At 46.9% G+C, this 20,722-nt stretch overlaps 1 protein-coding gene across 2 annotated transcripts in view; it reads right to left on the bottom strand.

Moving 5' to 3' along the window:
• Positions 1-736: 736 nt before the first annotated feature.
• Positions 737-20,722, bottom strand: part of CHRDL1 (chordin like 1) — an 87,381-nt gene continuing 67,395 nt past the window's right edge. For both annotated transcript variants that reach the window (XM_038748177.1, XM_038748175.1), the window contains exons 10-12: positions 13,181-13,348; positions 7,593-7,682; positions 737-3,818 (exon numbers count right to left, since the gene is read on the bottom strand). In XM_038748177.1, the coding sequence (XP_038604105.1) occupies positions 3,688-3,818; positions 7,593-7,682; positions 13,181-13,348 (389 nt within the window). In that variant the 3' untranslated portion in view covers positions 737-3,687. The remainder of the gene's footprint in view (positions 3,819-7,592; positions 7,683-13,180; positions 13,349-20,722) is intronic.

Genomic DNA, 20,722 nt, shown 5'->3' with positions numbered 1-20,722 from the left:
CCCTGGACGTCTCTCCAGAGAGGTGAGGAAAAGGAGAGAGTTGAACCCATCTTTTGGCTTCCAGAGATGGGGAGTTCTGCTGGTTCACTGCACTCACCAACTCACCATTCTTCCATCTTGCTTATCTCACCGCTGCCCTCTCACCCACATCCTGCCTCTGGCCTGAAACGCCCTCCCTCTTCATTATCTGACTGATGATCACTTTCCCTACCTTCAAAGCCTCATTAAAAGCCTTCGTGGAAAGAGCATGGGCTCAGAGTTAGTGGGTTCTAATCCCAGCTCTGTGACTTACCAGCTGTGTGACTTTGGGCAAGTCACTTAACTTCTTTGTGCCTCAGTTACCTCATCTGTAAAATGGGGATTAAGACTGTGAGTCCCAAGTAGGACAACCTGATTACCTTGTATCTACCCCAGCACTTAGAACAGTTCTTGGCACAGAGTAAGCACTTAACAAACAAATACCATCGTTATTACCTCCTCCCAGAGGCCTTCCCCAACTAAGCCCTCATTCCCTCTTCTCCCACTCCCTTCTGTTGTAGTGTACTCTCCCAAGCATTTAGTACAGTGCTCTACATACAGTAGGCGCTCAAAAAATACGACTGATATGATTGATTGGTTCGGCTTGTCAAGAGGTAGCAAAAACAAGCGATTGATAAGCTTACGGTAGAATACGCAGTAACCCAGAGTTACTGTAAATGCTTCCGAAAATGTAAAACTGGCAAATATGAGGGAGAGCTTTTTCTTTTTAACCAACTTGAGTTTATTAATTTAGAAAACCATGGAATAGAGTAAGTACATAAATAAGTACCATATTTAGGCACATGTCCTGTGAGCAGAGTGAAAAGGTAATATTGCATTTCTTAGTTTAAGTGGCTCAAATGTAAAAAGGCAGAACTGCAACTGCTAAATGATGTCTTCGGTTTTGCCGTCCAAAGTGTTTCTCGTACAAATAAATACACAATAAGAACCACATCCATCCTGCGGCACACACCAAGGTCAGTTTACCTTTCTCTCCAATTCCCCGCCCGCTAAATGACACAAACACTATACAGTTGCCACATGACGATGCATCTTCTCTGATCGTTAGCTCTTGGTCCCCAGGGCTCCTTCAGGCAGGACAGGGGGAGATGTCTAGGAGTTGTCAGCCTATATCCGCTAAGGCTCAAGCTCTCCCCTTATCCTGCTGGAGGGCTTTCATGAAATGCCTGGGTGTTTTAGCAAGCGTGTTTCGAAGTCGGGTACAGACTCAGAGGGCCTCTCTGACCCTTGTCTTTCCCCCGGCCCCTGCCGACACCAGTGGCAGATAGAGTCCACCAAACAGTTCTCTGAGGCAGACTTTGAGGCAGGTTAGGAAGACAGGTTTTTCTGAAACCTAAGCCATTAAAGGGGTGACATCCAAATTTTGCTTCTCGTTAAGATCCCGGGAGAGGGAAACCAGGATCCAAAGTGTTTGGAAATGAGCCGAGGGGCCGGATTCTTTCTGCCCCCACTCTAGACTGTAAGCTTGTTGTGGGCAGGGAACGTTTGTTGGCAGGGAATGTTTATTGTTAGTACAGTGCTCTGCACACTGTAAGGGCTCAATAAATATGTTGAATGAAAGAATGAATACTTTCAGGTACTTGCCTTTTATGATGCCTCACATAGTGGAGGCTCTTCCTAAGCATTTGCCTCAAATGGACTCTCCCTACCAGGCTTTTGGAGCATGCCCACGTCCAGGGGTGGGGTAGGATGTATTTTTGGCACGTGGCTTTCTGGGGTGCCTTCCTCATAGAAAACTAAACTTGACCACAGCCTCTGTTGGAGGCATCCACAGGGCAAGCCCCATACAAGCCACTGGATTTGAAATGGAAAAAAAAAATAAAGGGAGCTAAAGAGACGGCTGCCTCATCTCCTCTGGACTTTGCATGGCATCTTTTTGGCAGTTAGATGCTTGCAAGTTGGCTCTGTTAAGCTATATCAGGAGCAGGGCCTGACTCCAATGGACGATTGTTATTCTTTAACTGACTGAGTCAAATTTCTCTTTGGGACCCACCTGGTCTATTCACCTAAGATTTTCTCATAGATTATAGAGTCTATAGTTGGGGTTGTCCCTGGGAGAAGAGGACAGAGAATCTTCAGAGCTCTGGGGGTTTGGCTTGTACTGGTGATTGTTGCTTCTCATCATGCTGGGGCAGTTTCTCTACATCCCAGAGCCGGGCTTTAAGAGGCAGCAGAGCTGGACATCTAGTGGACCAGCTGGATTCTGCACTGTGGATAGGTCTCTCCCGGGCTGGGTGCAGGCTGAGACCTATCCTTGGAGCCCTCTTCCGCCTTTCCCATTCCAGTTCTGTGCCCTCCAGCTAAACCCAGGGCAAGTCTCACCGATCTTTTAGAAAGGAGGAGAGTCCAGCCCTTAGATCAGGATCAGAACAGCAAATGACGGACACCTCCTGCATCCTGCCATCCATCTGGGAACTTCACTTCCTGAGAAGTTGGGAACTAGTCCGGGATTATTCCAGGCATATGGTTAGGTGGTAGGGCCCCCGTCCTTGAGGGCTCCTCAAGAGCAATTCCAGGAGGGAGCCCAAAAGATGCTAGATAGGCCAGGGGAGGGAATTTGGGACTTTTGTGCAAGGTGAGAAGTTTGTCACTCTTCTGGGCAGTGGGGGCTGACTCTCCCAAGTCCATCATTCATTCAGGAGCCCCAGGAATCGCCACATCCTTGTGACAGGACACAGGTAAACTATGTTGCCACCTCCCCAAATAAACATCAGTGGGAAAAGCAAGAGGAATTGCCCTCTCGTGGCCTCCTGAAACCTGATTTGGAAAAGACTAGCTTTCACACATGGGGCTCTGCCAGCCCTCAGAGGAGACCCCCCTGAATATTGATTTGTCATCCTTCAAGAGTGACTGCGACTGTGAGCCCCATGTGGGACCGGGACTGTGTCCAACCCGATTTGCTTGTATCCACTCCAGCGCTTAGTACAGTGCCTGGCACGTAGTAATCACTTAACCAACACCATAATTATTATTTTTATCAGGGTGACAAGCCCATTTCAAGTGAGCGCCACTTTTCTGGCATGCCAATTGTGTTTGCCAAAAACTAGAGGGTCTCAGCCTTGGCTCTGGGTTCCTGTGCAATACATCCAGGAGGGCAAGTCCACGAGAGGCTCAATGTCTCAATTTTAGCCGGAGATGGCATTGCTGTGGTCAGTGGGGGAAGAAGGGGAAATTGTCCTGCGCTGGAATCTTATTTATCTGTAATGACCCCAGAACATTGAGGTTTAACCCACACACTGCATGTCGAGTCCTGATCGGGTGTCCATTATGTCTTTCATCTGAATCACTTTTGGGGTGAAATCATTCTGGCCTTTAGTCGGTTCTTAACCTGTAAGGGAACAGGATTCTACAAGGAACTAGAGAAGTGTGTAGCACTGGCGGTTTTTCTTCCCTAGAACTTCCCAGACTTCTGAAGAGCTGTTTAATGGGCTGACAGCGGACCACTACACACAAAGCAGCAAGTTATGCTGTGCATGATGTGAATAATTATGGCGTTATAGTTTGGGTTTTTAGGGCACTGTTGACTTAAGCAAAATAAGCCTGCAGGCCAGCTGCAGATCTGAGTTTCTGTAAGTTTTCTTGCTTTTTCTCCAGCCCCTTCCCACCCCCTCCCCACCCCATATCCCCGCTCCCATCCATTTCAGCTCCCTAACAGTGTCCTTTCTCAGGCCTCTCCAGGTACAAAACCTTTACCAAGTCTTCAAGCTCTGTCCTACACACACGACTTTCACACATCTGGCTGATCTGAGCTTCTCCCTCGGTGAATATTTTCCATTGGCCTGGAAGTCAAACAAAGAACATTTGGATTAGCTTCCCTGAAGCAGAAAGGGGAGAGGAGACCCACCCACCCAAGTCTCCCCCTGTTTGAGGCGGCTTGCCGATAATGATAATGATAATAATAGTATTTGTTAAGCACCTACTATGTGCCAGGCACTGTGCTGGGGGTGGATACAAGTAAATCGGGTTGGACACAGTCCCTGTCCCATGTGGGGCTCACAGTCTAAATCCCCATTTTACAAATGAGGTAGACTGAGGCCCAGAGAAGTGAAGTGAGTTGCCCAAGATCACAGAGCAGACAAGTGGCGGAGCAGGGATTAGAACTCATGACCTTCTGACAGTGGGCAGAGTGATTCCAACGCTCCTCCATTGGGGCTGATGGCTTTTGCTTGAACCCAAAGCAGAAGCAGAAGCTCCTCTACTTCTGGACGTCAGTGTTGCAGGAAAAACTGGGAGACGTGGTCTCAAGATCCTGCTCTGACTCTGGCTGACTGGAGAAATGTTTCCTTTAAGGGCCTGGCACCTCAAAGGGCGCACTGGTGCCAGGCTCTGGGCCTGAACACTGATGGGCCCCGGCACAAACAAAGTCAAGCCGGGTCGCTTTAATTCTCCTCACAACACAGCAGCTATCTAGATTCTCTTCAGTCCCTTCAGGGCAGCCGTGTCGGTGTGGGGAGGGAGAGCTAAAGTGGAGCCATGAATGCTTTCTAGCCACTGGAGTTCACCCACTATTGCTGAGCCAAATTGTGTGGTCTACTTAAACTGAACATCGGACCAGAATAAACACTTGCCAGAGAGAAGGAGTCCTTCATTTAGCTTGCAGATTTTGACAGTGTTTTCCTTCTCCCTTTCTCTGGGGCGGTAGCTAAGCCGAAGTCGACAACTTCAGGCTTGGGATTTGTCGTAGCAGCGGACCTGGGGTCAGAGGGACCTGGATTCCAATCCCAGCTCCGCCACTTGCCTGCTCTGCGACCCTGGGCAAATCGCTCCACTTCTCTGGACCTTAGTTACATTATTTGTAAAATGGGGATTAATACTGTGAGCCCCATGTGGGGACGGGCTGTGTCCTGCCCCATTCCAGCGCTTAGGACAGTGCCTGGCACAAAGTAAGCATGTAACAGATACCACAGTTATTATTCATTCATTCAGTCAGTCAGTCGTATTTATTGAGCGCTTACTGTGTGCAGAGCACTGTACTAAGCGTTTGGGAAGTACAAGGCGGCAACATTTAGAGACGGTCCCTACCCAACAACGGGCTCACAGTCTAGAGAGGGGAGACAGACGACAAAACAAACCATGTAGACAGGTGTCAAAATCGTCAGAACAAATAGAATTATAGCTATATGCCCATCATTAACCAAATAAATAGAATGGTAAATATGTATTATTAAGGTATCATTTATGCTCAGTCTACTTTTGATAGCCGAGATGTGACCCTTAATGATCTGACGGGCTTTGTGCTATGTAATGCTTTCAAAGCAGCTGAAATCCCAAAATACAGGCATGGCCAGACCCTCTCTCTAGGCCTTGCACCTCTTAAGGGTATGGAATGAGAGAACTATTCATACTTTCCTAGTTCTTTCTGCCCAAAACCTTGTATTTGGTTCGTTGGCCAAACCTCCAACATTCCAGGATTTGTAGCTTTGTACTGTTCACCCCTTCAGTGGGGGACGACTGAGCCAGCTAAGGGCTAGTGCCCTCGTTGCATCCATCTGGACCCTGATGTGGGGGAGGATGAGGTGGGGGAACGGGGGGAGATTCATGTTTAGATCCAAGGGCACATCTCCAAGAGATGGCCTGAAAATTGTAATGGGACCCTCCTCCATTCTCCCTCCCCTCAGGGACCAATTTGGATCTGGGAGAAACCGTGGGGCGGTGCGGGGTGCTGAAATTACACCCCCACCTCCACCCCCCAGTCAGCTCTGGACCTGAAACTAGGTTATGGTGGAGGGTAAGAAGGTTTGAAGTAAGAGGGGCAGTGTGGCCTAGTAATAAGAGCTCAGGTCTGGGAGTTGGAGGACCTGGTTTCTCATCCCAGCTCTGCCAGTTGCCTGTTGTGCGACCTTGAGAGAGTCACCTGATTTCCCTGGGCCTCAGTTTCTTCATCTGTAAAATGGAGAGTCAATACTTGTTCTCCCTCCTACTCAGACTGTGAACCCATGTGGGACAGGGACTGTGTCCAGCCTGATTAACTTGCAGAGCTTAGGACAGTGCTTGACCCACAGTAAGAGCTTACCAAATATATCATTATATTCATGTCTGTCTCCCCCGCTCCCCCAGACTGTAAGTTTGCTGTGGGCAGGGATTATGTCCTTTTTCTTGTTATATTAATAGTAATAATCATACTGATGGCATTTGTTAAGCGCTTATTATGTGCAAAGCACTGTTCTAAGCACTGGGGGGGATACAAGGTGATCAAGTTGTCCCACATGGAGCTCACAGTCTTAATCCCCATTTTACAGATGAGGTAACTGAGGCTCAAAGAAGTTAAGTGACTTGCCCTAGGTCACACAGCAGACATGTGGCGGAGCCGGGATTCGAACCCATGACCTCTGACTCCAAAGCTCGTGCTCTTTCCACGGAGCCACGCTGCTTCATATTGTACTCTCCCAAGTGCTTAGTACAGTGCTCCGCACATACTAAGTGCTCAATAAATACAATTGACTGACTGATAATAATGAAGCCTAGCTGTGGGTTGCTGGGAGACCGCAGTGGTTCCATAGACCAGCCTGGCATTCAGCAGTCCAGAGTGGGTTGGCTATCCACTGAGCATTCATTCATACATGCAATTTATTCATCAATTCAATTGTATTTACTGAGTGCTTACAGACCTCTTGGAAGACCGAGACATTGAGTCGCAGAATTGAAAACCGCCCCAGGCACGGCAGTTGGCCCTTGCATCAGCCCTACAAAGTACGATGGGGATTGTGTCCGAGCATGAGGCTTGGCACATAGCGAGCTCTTTACCAAATGCCACTATTATATACAAGGACCTCTCCACATCTCCCTCACTATGCACAATGAGAAAGAGAGAGTCAGGCACACTGGCACTCCTAGCTGTTATCCCCGTGAGCTCGGAGGCCAGCTCTTTGTAGACATGAATAGAAAAACAGGATCCCCATAAAGACTGTGGGCCTAAACCCTAGAGAATGATATTAGCACCTAAGCAAAGAGAGAAATCGGCATGTCGAGGCTTGTCCATAGCTGTGGGGGTCGGGAGGGGCAGGGGGAAAGAGAGAAGATCTCAGAATCATTTCATTGCTGGGAGTTAGAGCCCCTTTCCCACCTCCCCCAGTACTTCCAAGGGGCCTTCCCAGACTGAGCCCCCTTTTTCCTCTCCTCCTCCTCCCCATCCCCCCGCCCTACCTCCTTCCCCTCCCCACAGCACCTGTATATATGTTTGTACAGATTTATGACTCTATTTTACTTGTACATATTTACTATTCTATTTATTTTGTTGATGATGTGCATTTAGCTTTAATTCTATTTGTTCCGACGACTTGACACCTGTCCACATGTTTTGTTTTGTTGTCTGTCTCCCCCTTCTAGACTGTGAGCCCATTATTGGGTAGGGACCGTCTCCATATGTTGCCAACTTGTACTTCCCAAGCGCTCAGTGTGCTCTGCACACAGTAAGCGCTCAATAAATACAATTGAATGAATGAATGAATGATCCAGACTGAGCCACTTACGATGGTTTTGGATCTCAGGTGCTTTCAGGGGGTGCACTTGCTGACAGTCACCCAGAAAGCGAGAACGGGAGGGCTGTGACTTACTCAGAGTGGTCCTGGTGATGAGCTTGAAGGAGCGGAGCCCCTCGAATGCCTTCTTGGAAATTTTCTCCATAGAGAAGTGGTGCAGGACACCTGCCGAAAGAGGAGAAGCAAGACAGGTTAGACGTGGCCGCCGGAAGCACCGGCATCCTTTTCCTTGGGCCAAGGGCATCGTCTCATTGTTGGGATGATATTGGGATGATTGGGATGATAATAATTATCATCATTATTATCGTCTCATTATTATTATATGTTGCCAACTTGTACTTCCCAAGCGCTTTGTACAGTGCTCTGCACACAGTAAGTGCTCAATAAATACGATTGATTGATTGATTGATTGATTGGGCTCCGGGCGTTGTTGAGCTGCTGTGAAACGTGCCTTGCCAGGAACACCACTGTGCACCATCCCTTACTTGTTTCTGGGTTTTTCCTCTCCGCTAGGGCAGGAGGATGGACGTGGACTAGCCAACTCTCTTGACCAGGGGATCCTACTCAGTGGAAGGGGCCCAGAACAATCATTCTCAGACTCCCCTTCCTTTTTTCTTTCATTCATTCAATCATATTTATTGCGCGCTTGCTGTGTGCAGATCACTGTACTAAGCGCTTGGGAAGTACAAGTTGGCAACATATAGAGATGGTCCCTACCCAACAACGGGCTCACAATCTAGAAGGGGGAGACAGGCAACAAAACAAAACATGTGGACAGGTGTCAAGTCGTCAGAACAAAAAGAATTAAAGCTAGATGCATGTCATTAACAAAATAAATAGAATAGTAAATATGTACAAGTAAAATAAATACAGTCATAAATCTGTACAAGAGAAGCAGTGTGGCACAGTGGAAAGAGCTCGGGCTTTTGAGTCAGAGGTCATGGGTTCAAATCCCGGCTCCACCAGTTGTCAGCTGTGTGAGTTTGGGCAAGTCACTTCACTTCTCTGGGCCTCAGTTACCGCATCTGTAAAATGGGGATTAAGACTGCAAGCACTGCCATGGGACAACCTGATCACCTTGAAACCTCCCCAGCGCTTAGTACAGTGCTTTGCACATAGTAAGTGCTTAATAAATGCCATCGTTATTATTATTATTATATATGCAGGTGCTGTGGGGAGGGGAAGGAGGTAGGGCGGGGGGGATGGGGAGGAGGAGAGGAAAAAAGGGGGCTCAGTCTGGGAAGGCCTCTTGGAGGAGGTGAGCTCTCCCGACCTCTGCCCCCAGAGAAGCAGTGGGCAGTGCCAGGGACAACGACCCACCCCTTCCATCATACCCTATCCAAATGAGTCACAGCCCTGAAGATAAGTCCCCAGGGGTGGGGAGAAGCCATTCTGTAAGTGTTTGTGCTGAAGCAATTGCCAAGGACTCTTTATCCTTTCAAATACCCACCTCCCCTCTTATAAAAAACTTAGGGGAAGGCTCCAAATTCTCAACTTCCCCGAGTATCCTTGATTGCAGCCTCCCTGGAAACCTTACAGAAACCTTGCAGATAAGCTGCACCGTTGGACCAGCCCACCAACAGTTTTCTTTAGAACCAGCCCAAACTCTCCCCAAAGACTCATCACTAGCAAAGCAATTGAAACAAGTATTCTTCAGGACTCTCCGACCATGAACCAGGGCTCTCCTGGGATGAGCGAACGATTAGCTATTTGTGAGGCCAGGGAATCCACCGAAAGACCCCAGCCTGGGGGATGCAGGTTCTAATTTCTACCTTACAAATAAGTCGCTAGGAGAGAGTTTAAACCCCAGTTTTCATGCCAGTTTAAATGAAACAGCTTGGCCTAGTGGGTAGCGTTCTGGCCTGGGGGTCACAAGGACCTGAATTCTAATCCCGGCTCTGCCACTTATCTGCTATGTGACTTTGGGCAAATCATGTAACTTCTCTGTGCCTCCAATACCTCATCTGTAAAATGGTGATTATGAATCTGAGCCCTGTGTGGGACAAAAACTAAGTCCTACCCCATTGTATCTACCCCAGTGCTTAGTACAGTCCCTGGTACACAGTAAGCACACAACACACTCCTCAATTATTATTATTACTGGTATTATATCACAGTGCACTGCCGAGAAGACAAATGTCAAGGAGCTCAGTCCTGCAGTCTGGGCTACAGCTTTGGCTTGGCCATGATGAGCTCAGACCGCCTTCTGAGGGAGAAATTTAAGGAGCTCGGTTCAAGGGCGAGAACACGAGGGTTAAGGGAGAGAAAAGCAACCCAGGTCCTAGCGGATTATTTCAGGTGCAGAGCCCACGGAGAGGTAGCAGTTGCCATCCTTGAGGGAAAGACTGTATAGGCGCGGGGCAGGACAGGGAGAAGAGCTGTAGTGTGACCTAGTGGAAAGAGTAGAGGCCTGGGCGCCACAGAACCTGGGTTCTCATCCCGGCTCTGCCAATTGTTTGCGGGGTGACCTTGGGCAAGTCACTTAACTTCTCTGTGACTCATTTCTCCTGTTCTCCCTCCTGCTTAGTCTTTTAGACTGTGAGCCCACTGTTGGGTAGGGACTGTCTCTCTATGTTGCCAACTTGTACTTCCCAAGCACTTAGTACAGTGCTCTGCACACAGTAAGCGCTCGATAAATATGATTGATTGATTGATTAGACTAACACCATTGCTTAGTAAGTGCTTAACAAATACCAGAAAAAAAGAAAGATGACTGCTGAACTGATATAGGAGGAAAAAATAAGAGTGTGTCCCCCTGAGCTTCAGACTAGAGGGAGTGGAGAAAGTCACATGTTGTTTGCATTTTCAATCCAACCACTCTATTCTTCCAGCCTGGGAAACTCTGACCAGTGACACAAGATCTAGTTTGGAGATTCCAACAATCAATCAATCCATCAGTCAATCAATCGTATTTATTGAGCACTTACTGTGTGCAGAGCACTGTACTAAGCGCTTGGGAAGTACAAGTTGGCAACACATAGAGACAGTCCCTACCCAACAGTGGGCTCACAGTCTAGAAGGGGGAGACAGAGAACAAAACCAAACATATTCACAAAATAAAATAGAATAGATAGGTACAAGTAAAATAAATAAATAAATAGAGTAATAAATATGTACAAACATATATACAACAACCATTCTGCCTCTTGAGTGGGTCCTGGTTTGTAGGAGAAACCAGAGGCTTAGTAGAAAGAGCACGGGCTTGGGAGTCAGAGGTCGTGGGTTCTAATCCCACCTCCACCACATCAGCTGTGCGATTTTGGACAAGTCACTTAACTTCTCTGTGCCTCAGTTACCTCATCTATAAAATGGGGATTAAGACTGTGAGCCCCACATGGGACAACCTGATTACCTTGTAACTACCCCAGCGCTTAGAACAGTGGTGGGCACATAGGTAGTGCTTAACAAATACCATAATTATTATTACAGCATATTGGGGCGGGGGGGGGGGGGTGAAATGCTTTTTTAAGTCCTTTTTTAAGTGTTTATTATGTGCCAGGCACTGTACTAAACGCTGGGGTAGATAGAAGATCATCAGGTTGGACACAGTCTCTGTCCCATGTGGAGCTCACAATCTTAATCTCCATTTTTCAGATGAGGTAACGAAGGCACAGAGAAGTGAAGTGACTCGCCCAAGGTGACCCAGCATGTAAATGGCAGAGTTGGGATGAGAACCCAGATCCTTCCGATCCCCAGGCCCGTGCTCTATCCATTAGGCCACAGTGCTTCTCTACTGCAGCCATCTCCAGGGCAGTAGCACAACTAAACCCTTCCAAGCCTCGGGCCAGGTGAAGGAACGCTAAAGAGATGTGGCCTAGTGGATACAGCCCGGGCCTGGGAGTTAGAAGGACCTGAGTTCTAATCCCGGCACCGCCCCTTCTCTGCCGTGTGACATCGGGCAATTCGCCCCACTTTTCTGGGCCTCAGTTACCTCATCTGTAAAATGGGGACTAAGACTGTTGGCCCCATGTGGACAAGGACTGTGTCTGATCTTGTCCCCCTCTCCATCCCCCCATCTTACCTCCTTCCCTCCCCCACAGCACCTGTATATATGTATATATGTTTGTACATATTTATTACTCTATTTATTTATTTATTTATTTTACTTGTACATATCTAGTCTATTTTATTTTGTTAGTATGTTTGGTTTAGTTCTCTGTCTCCCCCTTTTAGACTGTGAGCCCACTGTTGGGTAGGGACTGTCTCTATATGTTGCCAATTTGTACTTCCCAAGCACTTAGTTCAGTGCTCTGCACATAGTAAGTGCTCAATAAATACGATTGATGATGATGATGATGATCTGATTATCTTGTATCTACCCCAGCATTTAGTGCAGCGTCTGACACATAGTAAGGGCTTAATAGCTCACCCACATCTTGCCTCTGGCCTGGAATGCAGACAATTACCCTCCCCTGCTGCAAAGTCTTATTGAAGGCATATCTCCTCCAAGGGACCTTCCCTGATTGAACCCTCCTTTCCTCTTCACCCAGACCCTCTGAGTCACCCTGACTTGCTCCCTTTATTTATCCCCCTCTCCCAACCCCACAGCACTCAGTTCATATCTGTTATTCATTTATTTATATTAGTATCTGCCTGCCCCTCTCGATTATAAGTTTGTTCTGGGCAGGGAATGTGTCTGCTTATTGTTATATTGTACAAGCGCTTAATACAGTGCTCTGCACAGAGTAGGTGTTCAATAAAGATGATTGACCAACTGAAATACCACAATTTTCAATCAGTCAATCAATCAATTGTATTTATTAAGCGCTTACTGTGTGCAGAGCACCGTACTAAGCGCTTGGGAAGTACAAGTTGGCAACATATAGAGACAGTCCCTACCCAACAGTGGGCTCACAATTTTCATAATTATTAGTATTGTTGGGTAGGGGTAGGTTGGTGATGTACTTCCCAAGTGCTTAGTACAGTGCTCTGCACACAGTAAGCACTCAATAAATACGATTGAATTAATGAAGCATCTAAAACTGCCGTTATTGTGTGGGGTGTTGAACGAAGCACACATCACGCAAGCCAATCATACAATTCATGCCCAGAGTAACTTAGCTCACTTCACTGGGAATCTAATGGTTTACAATGAAGTGAGCTAAGTTACTCTGGGCACGAATTGTGCGACTGGCTTTCTGCACACCAACTGCTCAAAGATTTCATTTTGCTTGGCTCTCCTGCACGGAAAGGCTGCCGACCTATGATTAAAGCCGAGGCAATTCCTTTGGCCAAAATTGAAGGTGAATCCTGGATCAGACCCAGGACATGAAAGAATTTGCTACTGACTCGGAGTGGGCCGAGTATAGGGGTGGAAGTGGTCATCCTATAGGGGTGGAGAAGCAGCGTGGCTCAGTGGAAAGAGCCCGGGCTTCGGAGTCACAGGTCATGGGTTCAAATCCCGGCTCCGCCGCTTGTCAGCTGTGTGACTTTGGGCAAGTCACTTAACTTCTCTGCGCCTCTGTGACCTCATCTGGAAAATAGGGATTAAGACTGTGAGCCCGCCGTGGGACAACTTGATCACCTTGTAACCTCCCCGGTGCTTAGACCGGTGCTTTGCACATAGTAAGCGCTTCATAAATGCTATCATTATTATTAGTATCCTGATTTTGATTCCGATCTTTCCCCAGCAAAGGATAAGAAAACAGGGTGGCCTTGCTCACCTTTTCGAATGGTCCACACATGGAGCTCAATTTGAGGAGGCTTCTCGGTCTCCAGGGCTATTTTTCTGACGGTTTCCCCGTTCTCCATAAACACTGACTCATATACGGGCAGTGTCTCTTCCCCGCAGAAGTAGTCTCTGTCGTCGAAGCCCTGGCCAGGTACTTCCTCTGTGGGTGGAAAACAAAGCTTCACGGTCAGTGTCTTTTCAACAGGAACCTGTTGAATCTACCCCAGCGCTTAGTACAGTGCCTGGCACGTAGTGAGTGCTTAACAAAAGAGGAAGAAAGGAGAAGGGAGAAGAAGGAAGAAGAGAAAGCCCCTGAGCCCTGCTGTTTCATGGTGGCTGTGGATGCTTTTCTGAGCACATCGGGGGTGAGGCAAATATACTGCTAACTACCAAATATTATTATTTTAGTGTTCATTAAGTTGCTTCCTCTAGGCTAAAACTGGGATAGACAGAAGGTAATCAGGCCAGACTCATTCCCTGTCTCACATGGACAGGGACACTAAGAGGTTGGGAAGCAGCATGGAGAAGCAGCATGGCCTAGTGGAAAGAGCACAGATCTGGAATTCAGAGTACTGGGGTTCTAATCCTAGTCCCACCACGTGTCTGCTGTGTGAACTTGGTCAAGTCACCTAACTTCTCTGTGCCTCAGTTACCTCATCTGCAAAATGAGGATTAAGACTGTGAGCCCTACTTGGGACAGGGACTGTGTCCAGTCCAATTATCTTGTATCTACCCCAACGCTTAATACAGTGCTTGGCACATAGCAGGCAATTAACAAATTCTATTAAACAAAAAAAGAGCAGGTAGCTTAAGTCCATTTTACGCATGAAGAAACCGAGTCATCGCTCAGCATTCCATTCCTCCAAAATCTCCAGTGCCTTCTCACTTCACTTTATACCAAACAAAAGCTCCTCACATTAGACTCCGGGCTTTCCAGTATCTCACCCCATCTTCATATCTGTGCTCTTCACCTGCTGCTCCTAAACTCACCTATCTGCCTTCTCTTTAACTATACCCTGAAGCAGCAAGGCCCAGTGGAATCAATCAATCAATCAATCAATCGTATTTATTGAGCGCTTACTGTGTGCAGAGCACTGTACTAAGCGCTTGGGAAGTACAAGTCGGCAACACATAGAGACAGTCCCTACCCAACAGCGGGCTCACAGTCTAGAAGGGGGAGACAGAGAACAAAACCAAACATACTAACAAAATAAAATATTTTGGAAATACAGTTGAAATAACCCAGGCCTGAGAGTCAGTGGACCTGGGTTCTAATCCTGGCTCTGCCCGTTGCTAGCCGTGTGATTGTGGGACAACCTGATTACCTTGTATCTACCCCAGTGCTTAGAACAGTGCTTGGCACATAGTAAGTGCTTAACAAATACCATCATTATTATTACAGCGTATTTTGGTGGGGGGGGGAGGTTAAATGCTTTTTTAAAAATGCTTATTATGTGCCAGGCACTGTACCAAACGGTGGGGTAGATACAAGATAATCATGTTGGACACAGTCTCTGTCCCATGTGGGGCTCACAGTCGTAATCTCCATTTTTTCAACGAGGTAACTGAGGTACAGAGAAGTGAAGTGACTTGCCCAAGGTGACCCAGCACATAAATGGCAGAGTTGGGATGAGAACCCTCCCCATCCCCGCTGCCTTACCTCCTTCCCCTCCCCACAGCACCTGTATATATGTATATATGTTTGTACGTATTTATTACTCTATTTATTTATTTTATTTGTACATATTTATTCTATTTATTTTATTTTGTTAATATGTTTTGTTTTGTTGTCTGTCTCCCCCCTTCTAGCCTGTGAGCCCACTGTTGGGTAGGGACCGTCTCTATATGTTGCCAACTTGTACTTCCCAAGCGCTTAGTGCAGTGCTCTGCACACAGTAAGCGCTCAATAAATACGATTGAATGAATGAATGAATGAATGAACCCAGATCCTTCCGATCCCCAGGTCCGTGCTCTATCCATTAGGCCCCTGTGCTTCTCTATCGCAGCCATCTCTAGGGCAGTAGCACAACTAAACCCTTCCAAGCCTCGGGCCAGGTGAAGGAAACCTAAAGGGATGTGGCCTAGTGGATAGGTGTGAGGGGCAAGGATTGCCATTCTTTTTTTGAAGGTGAGGAAACTGAGGCCCAGAGAGAAGTGACCTACATAAGGTCACACACTGAGTCAGCAGCAACACTGGGACTAGAATCAATCACCCAATTGCTGGTATTTACTGAGTGCTTACTGTGTGCTCAGCACTGTACAAAGTGTTTGGGAAAGTCCAATACAGCAGAGTTAGTAGACACGATCCCTGCCCACACACAAAAAAAGGAGCTTTCAATCTAGAGGGAGAGACTGACATTAAAATAATAATTATTATTATAATTTCGGTATTTGTTAAGCGCTTACTATGTGCCTGGCTCCGTACTAAGCACTGGGGTGGATACAAGCAAATCAGGTTGGACACAGTGCCTATCCCACGTGGGGCTCACAGTCTCAATCCCCATTTTACAGATGAAGTAACTGAGGCTTGCAGAAGTGAAGCGACTTGCCCAAGGTCTCACAGCGGGAACGTAAAGGAGCCAGGATTAGCACCCATGATCTTCTGACTCCCAAGCCCATGCTCTAACCTCTATGCCATGCTGCTTCTCTGTAAAATAAATCACAGATAGCGGAAATGGCAGGGTTTAAACCTAGTTACATAATTGCTGTGGGGGTTGAGAGTGGCATGGATATCAAATGCTTAATGATGACATTTATTAACTGCTTACTATTTGCAAAGCACTGTTCTAAGCGCTGGGGAGGTTACAAGGTGATCAGGTTGTCCCACTGGGGGCTCACAGTCTTAATTCCTATTTTACAGATGAGGTAACTGAGGCACAGAGAAGTGAAGTGACTTGCCCAAAGTCACACGGCTGACAATTGGTGGAGCGGGGATTTGAACCCATGACCTGACTCCAAAGCCCATGCTGTTTCCACAGAGCCACACTGCTTCTCTAAAGAGTCCTTAAAAAGTGCAGGTCTTCTGCCTCCCTAGCCCAGGCCTAGAATTAATCAATCCATTAATGATATTTATTGAGTGCTTACTGTGTGCAGCGAACTGTGGTAATAATAATAAAAATTATGATATTTATTAAGCACTTACTATGCGCCAAGCACTATCCTTTGGGGTAGATATGAGTTTATCAGGTTGGACACAGCCCCTCTCCCACATGGAGCTGTCAAGGTAGGAGGGAGGAGGATTTAATCCCTATTTTACAGCTGAGGAAACCGAGGCACTGAGAGGTTAAGTGACTCGCCTGAGGTCTGGATTAGAACCCAGGTCCTCTCTCAGGCCTGTGCTCTTTCCACTAGGTTATGCCGCTTCCCACTCGACTAAGCGCTTGGGAGATATTTACTCTCAATCTTCAGCATTTCCCTTGCAGGCCTTTGCCAACAGTTGGTATAAACCAGTACTCTCATGGTAACTCATCCAAGATACTTCAGCGCCTGCAGACTTTCGACCAATTTAGACGACACTGAAGAAACTCTAGAAAAACTAAGCAACTGTTTTGTTGTCTCTCTCCCCCTTCTAGACTGTGAGCCCACTGTTGGGTAGGGACAGTCTGTATATGTTGCCGACTTGTACTTACCAAGGGCTTAGTACAGTGCTCTGCACACAGTAAGCGCTCAATAAATACGACTGAATGAATGAATGAATGAATGAATGAGAGGACAAGACAGCAAAGTTGGCAAACGCATTTCCCACTCACAGGGAGCTTACAGTCTAGAGGGGGAGACAGGGCAGGGGTAGGTGTACTTTCTTCCTGATGAAAACCGAGTGGAATAGCAGGCTCTAGATGTGACAGGCAGCGTCCACACACTCTCACGTACTTCACTTGACAAACACAGCTGGATCCATACATGCCTGCCTTCAGGGACTCGCCTACAGATCCATTCTTGGACAAAGAGAGGATCCTGGTTCAACTCAAATCAAATCAAATCCCCGCGGCCAGCCACACCGGCCAAAAAAAGACCCAGAGTTCGTTTTGTTTGTTTTTGTTTACGTTCAGATCCGGATGCAAATCTACGTGCTGTATCCAGATCCTTTGAGGTTGTCTTCAAGTGAGATAAATGACTTTCCAGGAAAGTTAGTTCCCAGGGTGGAAAGGCAGGTGCCAGAGGCGGGCCTACAATCAAACTCGCGATTATCCAGGAGTGGACTCTGATGATATAGTATATATATACAGTTCACCTGTATATATGTATATATGTTTGTACATATTTATTACTCTATTTTACTTGTACATATCTATTCTATTTATTTTATTTTGTTAGTATGTTTGGTTTTGTTCTCTGTCTCCCCCTTTTAGACTGTGAGCCCACTGTTGGGTAGGGACTGTCTCTATATGTTGCCAACTTGTACTTCCCAAGCACTTAGTACAGTGCTCTGCACACAGTAAGTGCTCAATAAATACGATTGATTGATTGATTGATTGATTGATGGAGGGGCTCATCCAGGCTTTCTGCCCCCGGCTTTTGCTCACGTCCAGTGTGGTGGGCAACCCCCTCTCCCACTGTACTTGACCTCCCTTAGGGAGCAGTGATGGGAGTCGGGGTGGGGTGTCGGGGGGAAACCAGGCTCACTACATCGCCTGCACCCCATCTATTCCTGGGATAAGTCATTCATTCTGTTTTATTTTTTATAGAGCACCTACTAGGCACACAGCACGGCACTGCGTACTTGTGCAAGTTTGATGAGAGTAAAGGACACAGCAAGTGCAGCCCCTCTCTCAGCTGTATGTGTACTCCTGCAATGGTAATGAGCCAGGGAAGAGAGAAGTTGGAAACTTAAATTGGTCTGGGGGTGGGTGGGAGGCTGATCCTATGGTCTCAATGGAGATTTTAGGGGTATCTCTCTCCATCTTACCATAGATAACCCTGAATTCCCTGTTCTTAAATCCAGGCCTCTTTCCCCATCTCCATCCCTTCAGGCACCTTTCTCGCTGCTCTCTGTGCTCTGGGCTGTGACCTTTTTTAAAATACTACTACTAATAATAATGGTATTTGTTAAATGCTTACGAAGTGTCAAGCACTATACTAAGGGCCAGGATTGTGCTCTGGGCTGTGACCTTTTTTAAAATACTACTACTACTAATAATGGTATTTGTTAAACGCTTACTAAGTGTCAAGCACTATACTAAGGGCCAGGATTGTGCTCTGGGCTGTGACCTTTTTTAAAATACTACTGCTACTAATTATAATAATGGTATTTGTTAAACGCTTACTAAGTGTCAAGCACTATACTAAGGGACGGGGTAGATAGAAGATAACCAGGTCCTACACGAGGCTCACGGTCCAAGTAGGAGGAAGGATGGGTATTGAATCCCCATTTTGCAGATGAGGGAACTGAGGCACAGAGATGTTAAGTGACTTCCCCAAGGCTACACAGCAGGCAAGTAAGTGGTGGAACCGGCATTAGAACGCAAGTCTTCTGATTCCCAGGCCTGTGCTCTTTCCGTTAGGCCACGCTGCTTCACAAACGCCTGACTAAGGTGATGATGTTACCTGAGCACTCTGAGAGCCTAAAACTGGGAAACGTTGTGGCCTAGGGGAAAGAGCACAAATGTGGTAGTCAGAGGACCTGGGTTCTGACTCTGCCACCTGCCTGCTGAGAGACTCTGGATAAGTCACTTAACTTGAGGATTATGTGTGTGTGTTGCTTGAGAAGCAGCATGACCTAGTGGAAAGAGCCAGGGCCTGGGAGTTCTGATCCTGACTCCACCAGTTACCTGCTGTGTGACCATGGGCAAATCACTTCACTTCTCTGTGTCTCTGTTTCTTCATCTGCAAGATCCAGGACCTGTTCTCCCTCCTGTTTAGACTACGATCCCCCGTGTGGATTAGGGACTGTGAATGACCTGACCACAGGGCTTGGTACAGAGTGTGGCACACTGTAAGCACTTAGGTAATACTATTATGACTCTTATTATTGTTATCATGAGCAAGTCAGCTAGTGTCAGCTTTGAAGTCTAGCAGTTCAGCACTCATAATAATAATAATAATAATGATGACATTTGTTAAGCGCTTACTATGTGCATAGCACTGTTCTAAGTGCTGGGGGGGATACAAAGTGATCAACTTGTCCCACATGGGGCTCACAGTCTTAATCCCCATTTTACAGATGAGGTAACTGAAGCTCAGAGAAGTTAAGCGACTTGCCCAAGGTCACACAGCAGACATGTGGCAGAGTCGGGATTCGAACCCATGACCTCTGACTCCAAAGCCCGTGCTCTTTCCAGTGAGCCACACTGCTTCTCTAACAGTTCATGAACTCAGGAACAGTTTAGCACTTAGAACAGTGCTTGGCACATAGTAAGCAGTTAACAAATACCATCATCATCATCATCATGAATGGACCAACTCTCCCCCATTGGGCCAGGGGTAGTTTTCCCTTAGAATGAAAGCTTGTTGTGGACAGGGAATGTGTCTGTTTAGTGTTATAGCATACTCTCCGAAGCACTTAGTACCCAGTAAGCACTCAATAAATACGACTGACTGACTCCCAGCAGCCAGTGGGGAGATGGCAACCAGATTTCATTAGACTGCAAGCTCCTTAAGGGCAGGGGTCATATCTATTCCTTTCGTTGCCCGTTCCCATCGGTACAGTGCTCTGCACACAGTGGGTGCTCAGTCAGTGTTGTTGGTGATGATTTTTCAATCAATCAATCAATCAATCATATTTATTGAGCACTTACTGTGTGCAGAACACTGTACTAAGTGAAGCAGCGTGGCTCACTGGAAAGAGCCCAGGCTTGGGAATCAGAGGTCATGGGTTCTAATCCCAGCTCTGCCACTTGTCTGCTGTGTGACCTTGGGCAAGTCACTTCACTTCTCTTTGCCTCAGTTACCTCATCTGTAAAATGGGGATGAAGCCCGTGAGCCCCACGTGGCACAACCTGTTCACCTTGTATCCCCCCCAGCGCTCAGAACAGTGCTTTGCACATAGTAAGTGCTTAACAAATACCAACATTATTATCATTAAGTGCTTTGGAGAGTACAATATAACAGAGTTGGTAGATGCCGTCAGTGAACTCACAGTCTAAAGAGGGAGACAGATGTTACAATCAGTAAATTGTAAATAGTTATAAATAAATTGCAGGTATAACAATGATGGGATTTGTACATAAGAGCTATGGGGCTGAGGGAGGGATGAATAAAGGGAGCAAATCAGAGCGATGCAGAAGGGACTGTGAGCCCACTGTTGGGTAGGGACTGTCTCTATATGTTGCCAACTTGTACTTCCCAAGCGCTTAGTACAATGCTCTGCACACAGCACTCAATAAATACGATTGATTGATTGATTGGGTGGGAAAAGAGGAAATGAGCACTTAGTCAGGGAAGGCTTCTTCTAGAAGATGTGCCTTCAATAAGGCTTTGAAGGTGAGGGGAATGATTGTCTGTCGGATATGAAGATGGAGGGCTTTCCAGGCCAGAGGCAAGACGGGGGTGAGAGATCAGCGGCGAGATAGATGAGATCGAGGTACAGTGAGTAGGT

This window comes from Tachyglossus aculeatus, chromosome 6 (assembly GCF_015852505.1).
Source record: "Tachyglossus aculeatus isolate mTacAcu1 chromosome 6, mTacAcu1.pri, whole genome shotgun sequence".
Classification (NCBI taxonomy): Eukaryota; Metazoa; Chordata; class Mammalia; order Monotremata; family Tachyglossidae; genus Tachyglossus; species Tachyglossus aculeatus.
The sequence above is the reverse complement of the archived record's forward strand: the minus strand, read 5'-3'. Positions and strand labels throughout refer to the sequence as shown.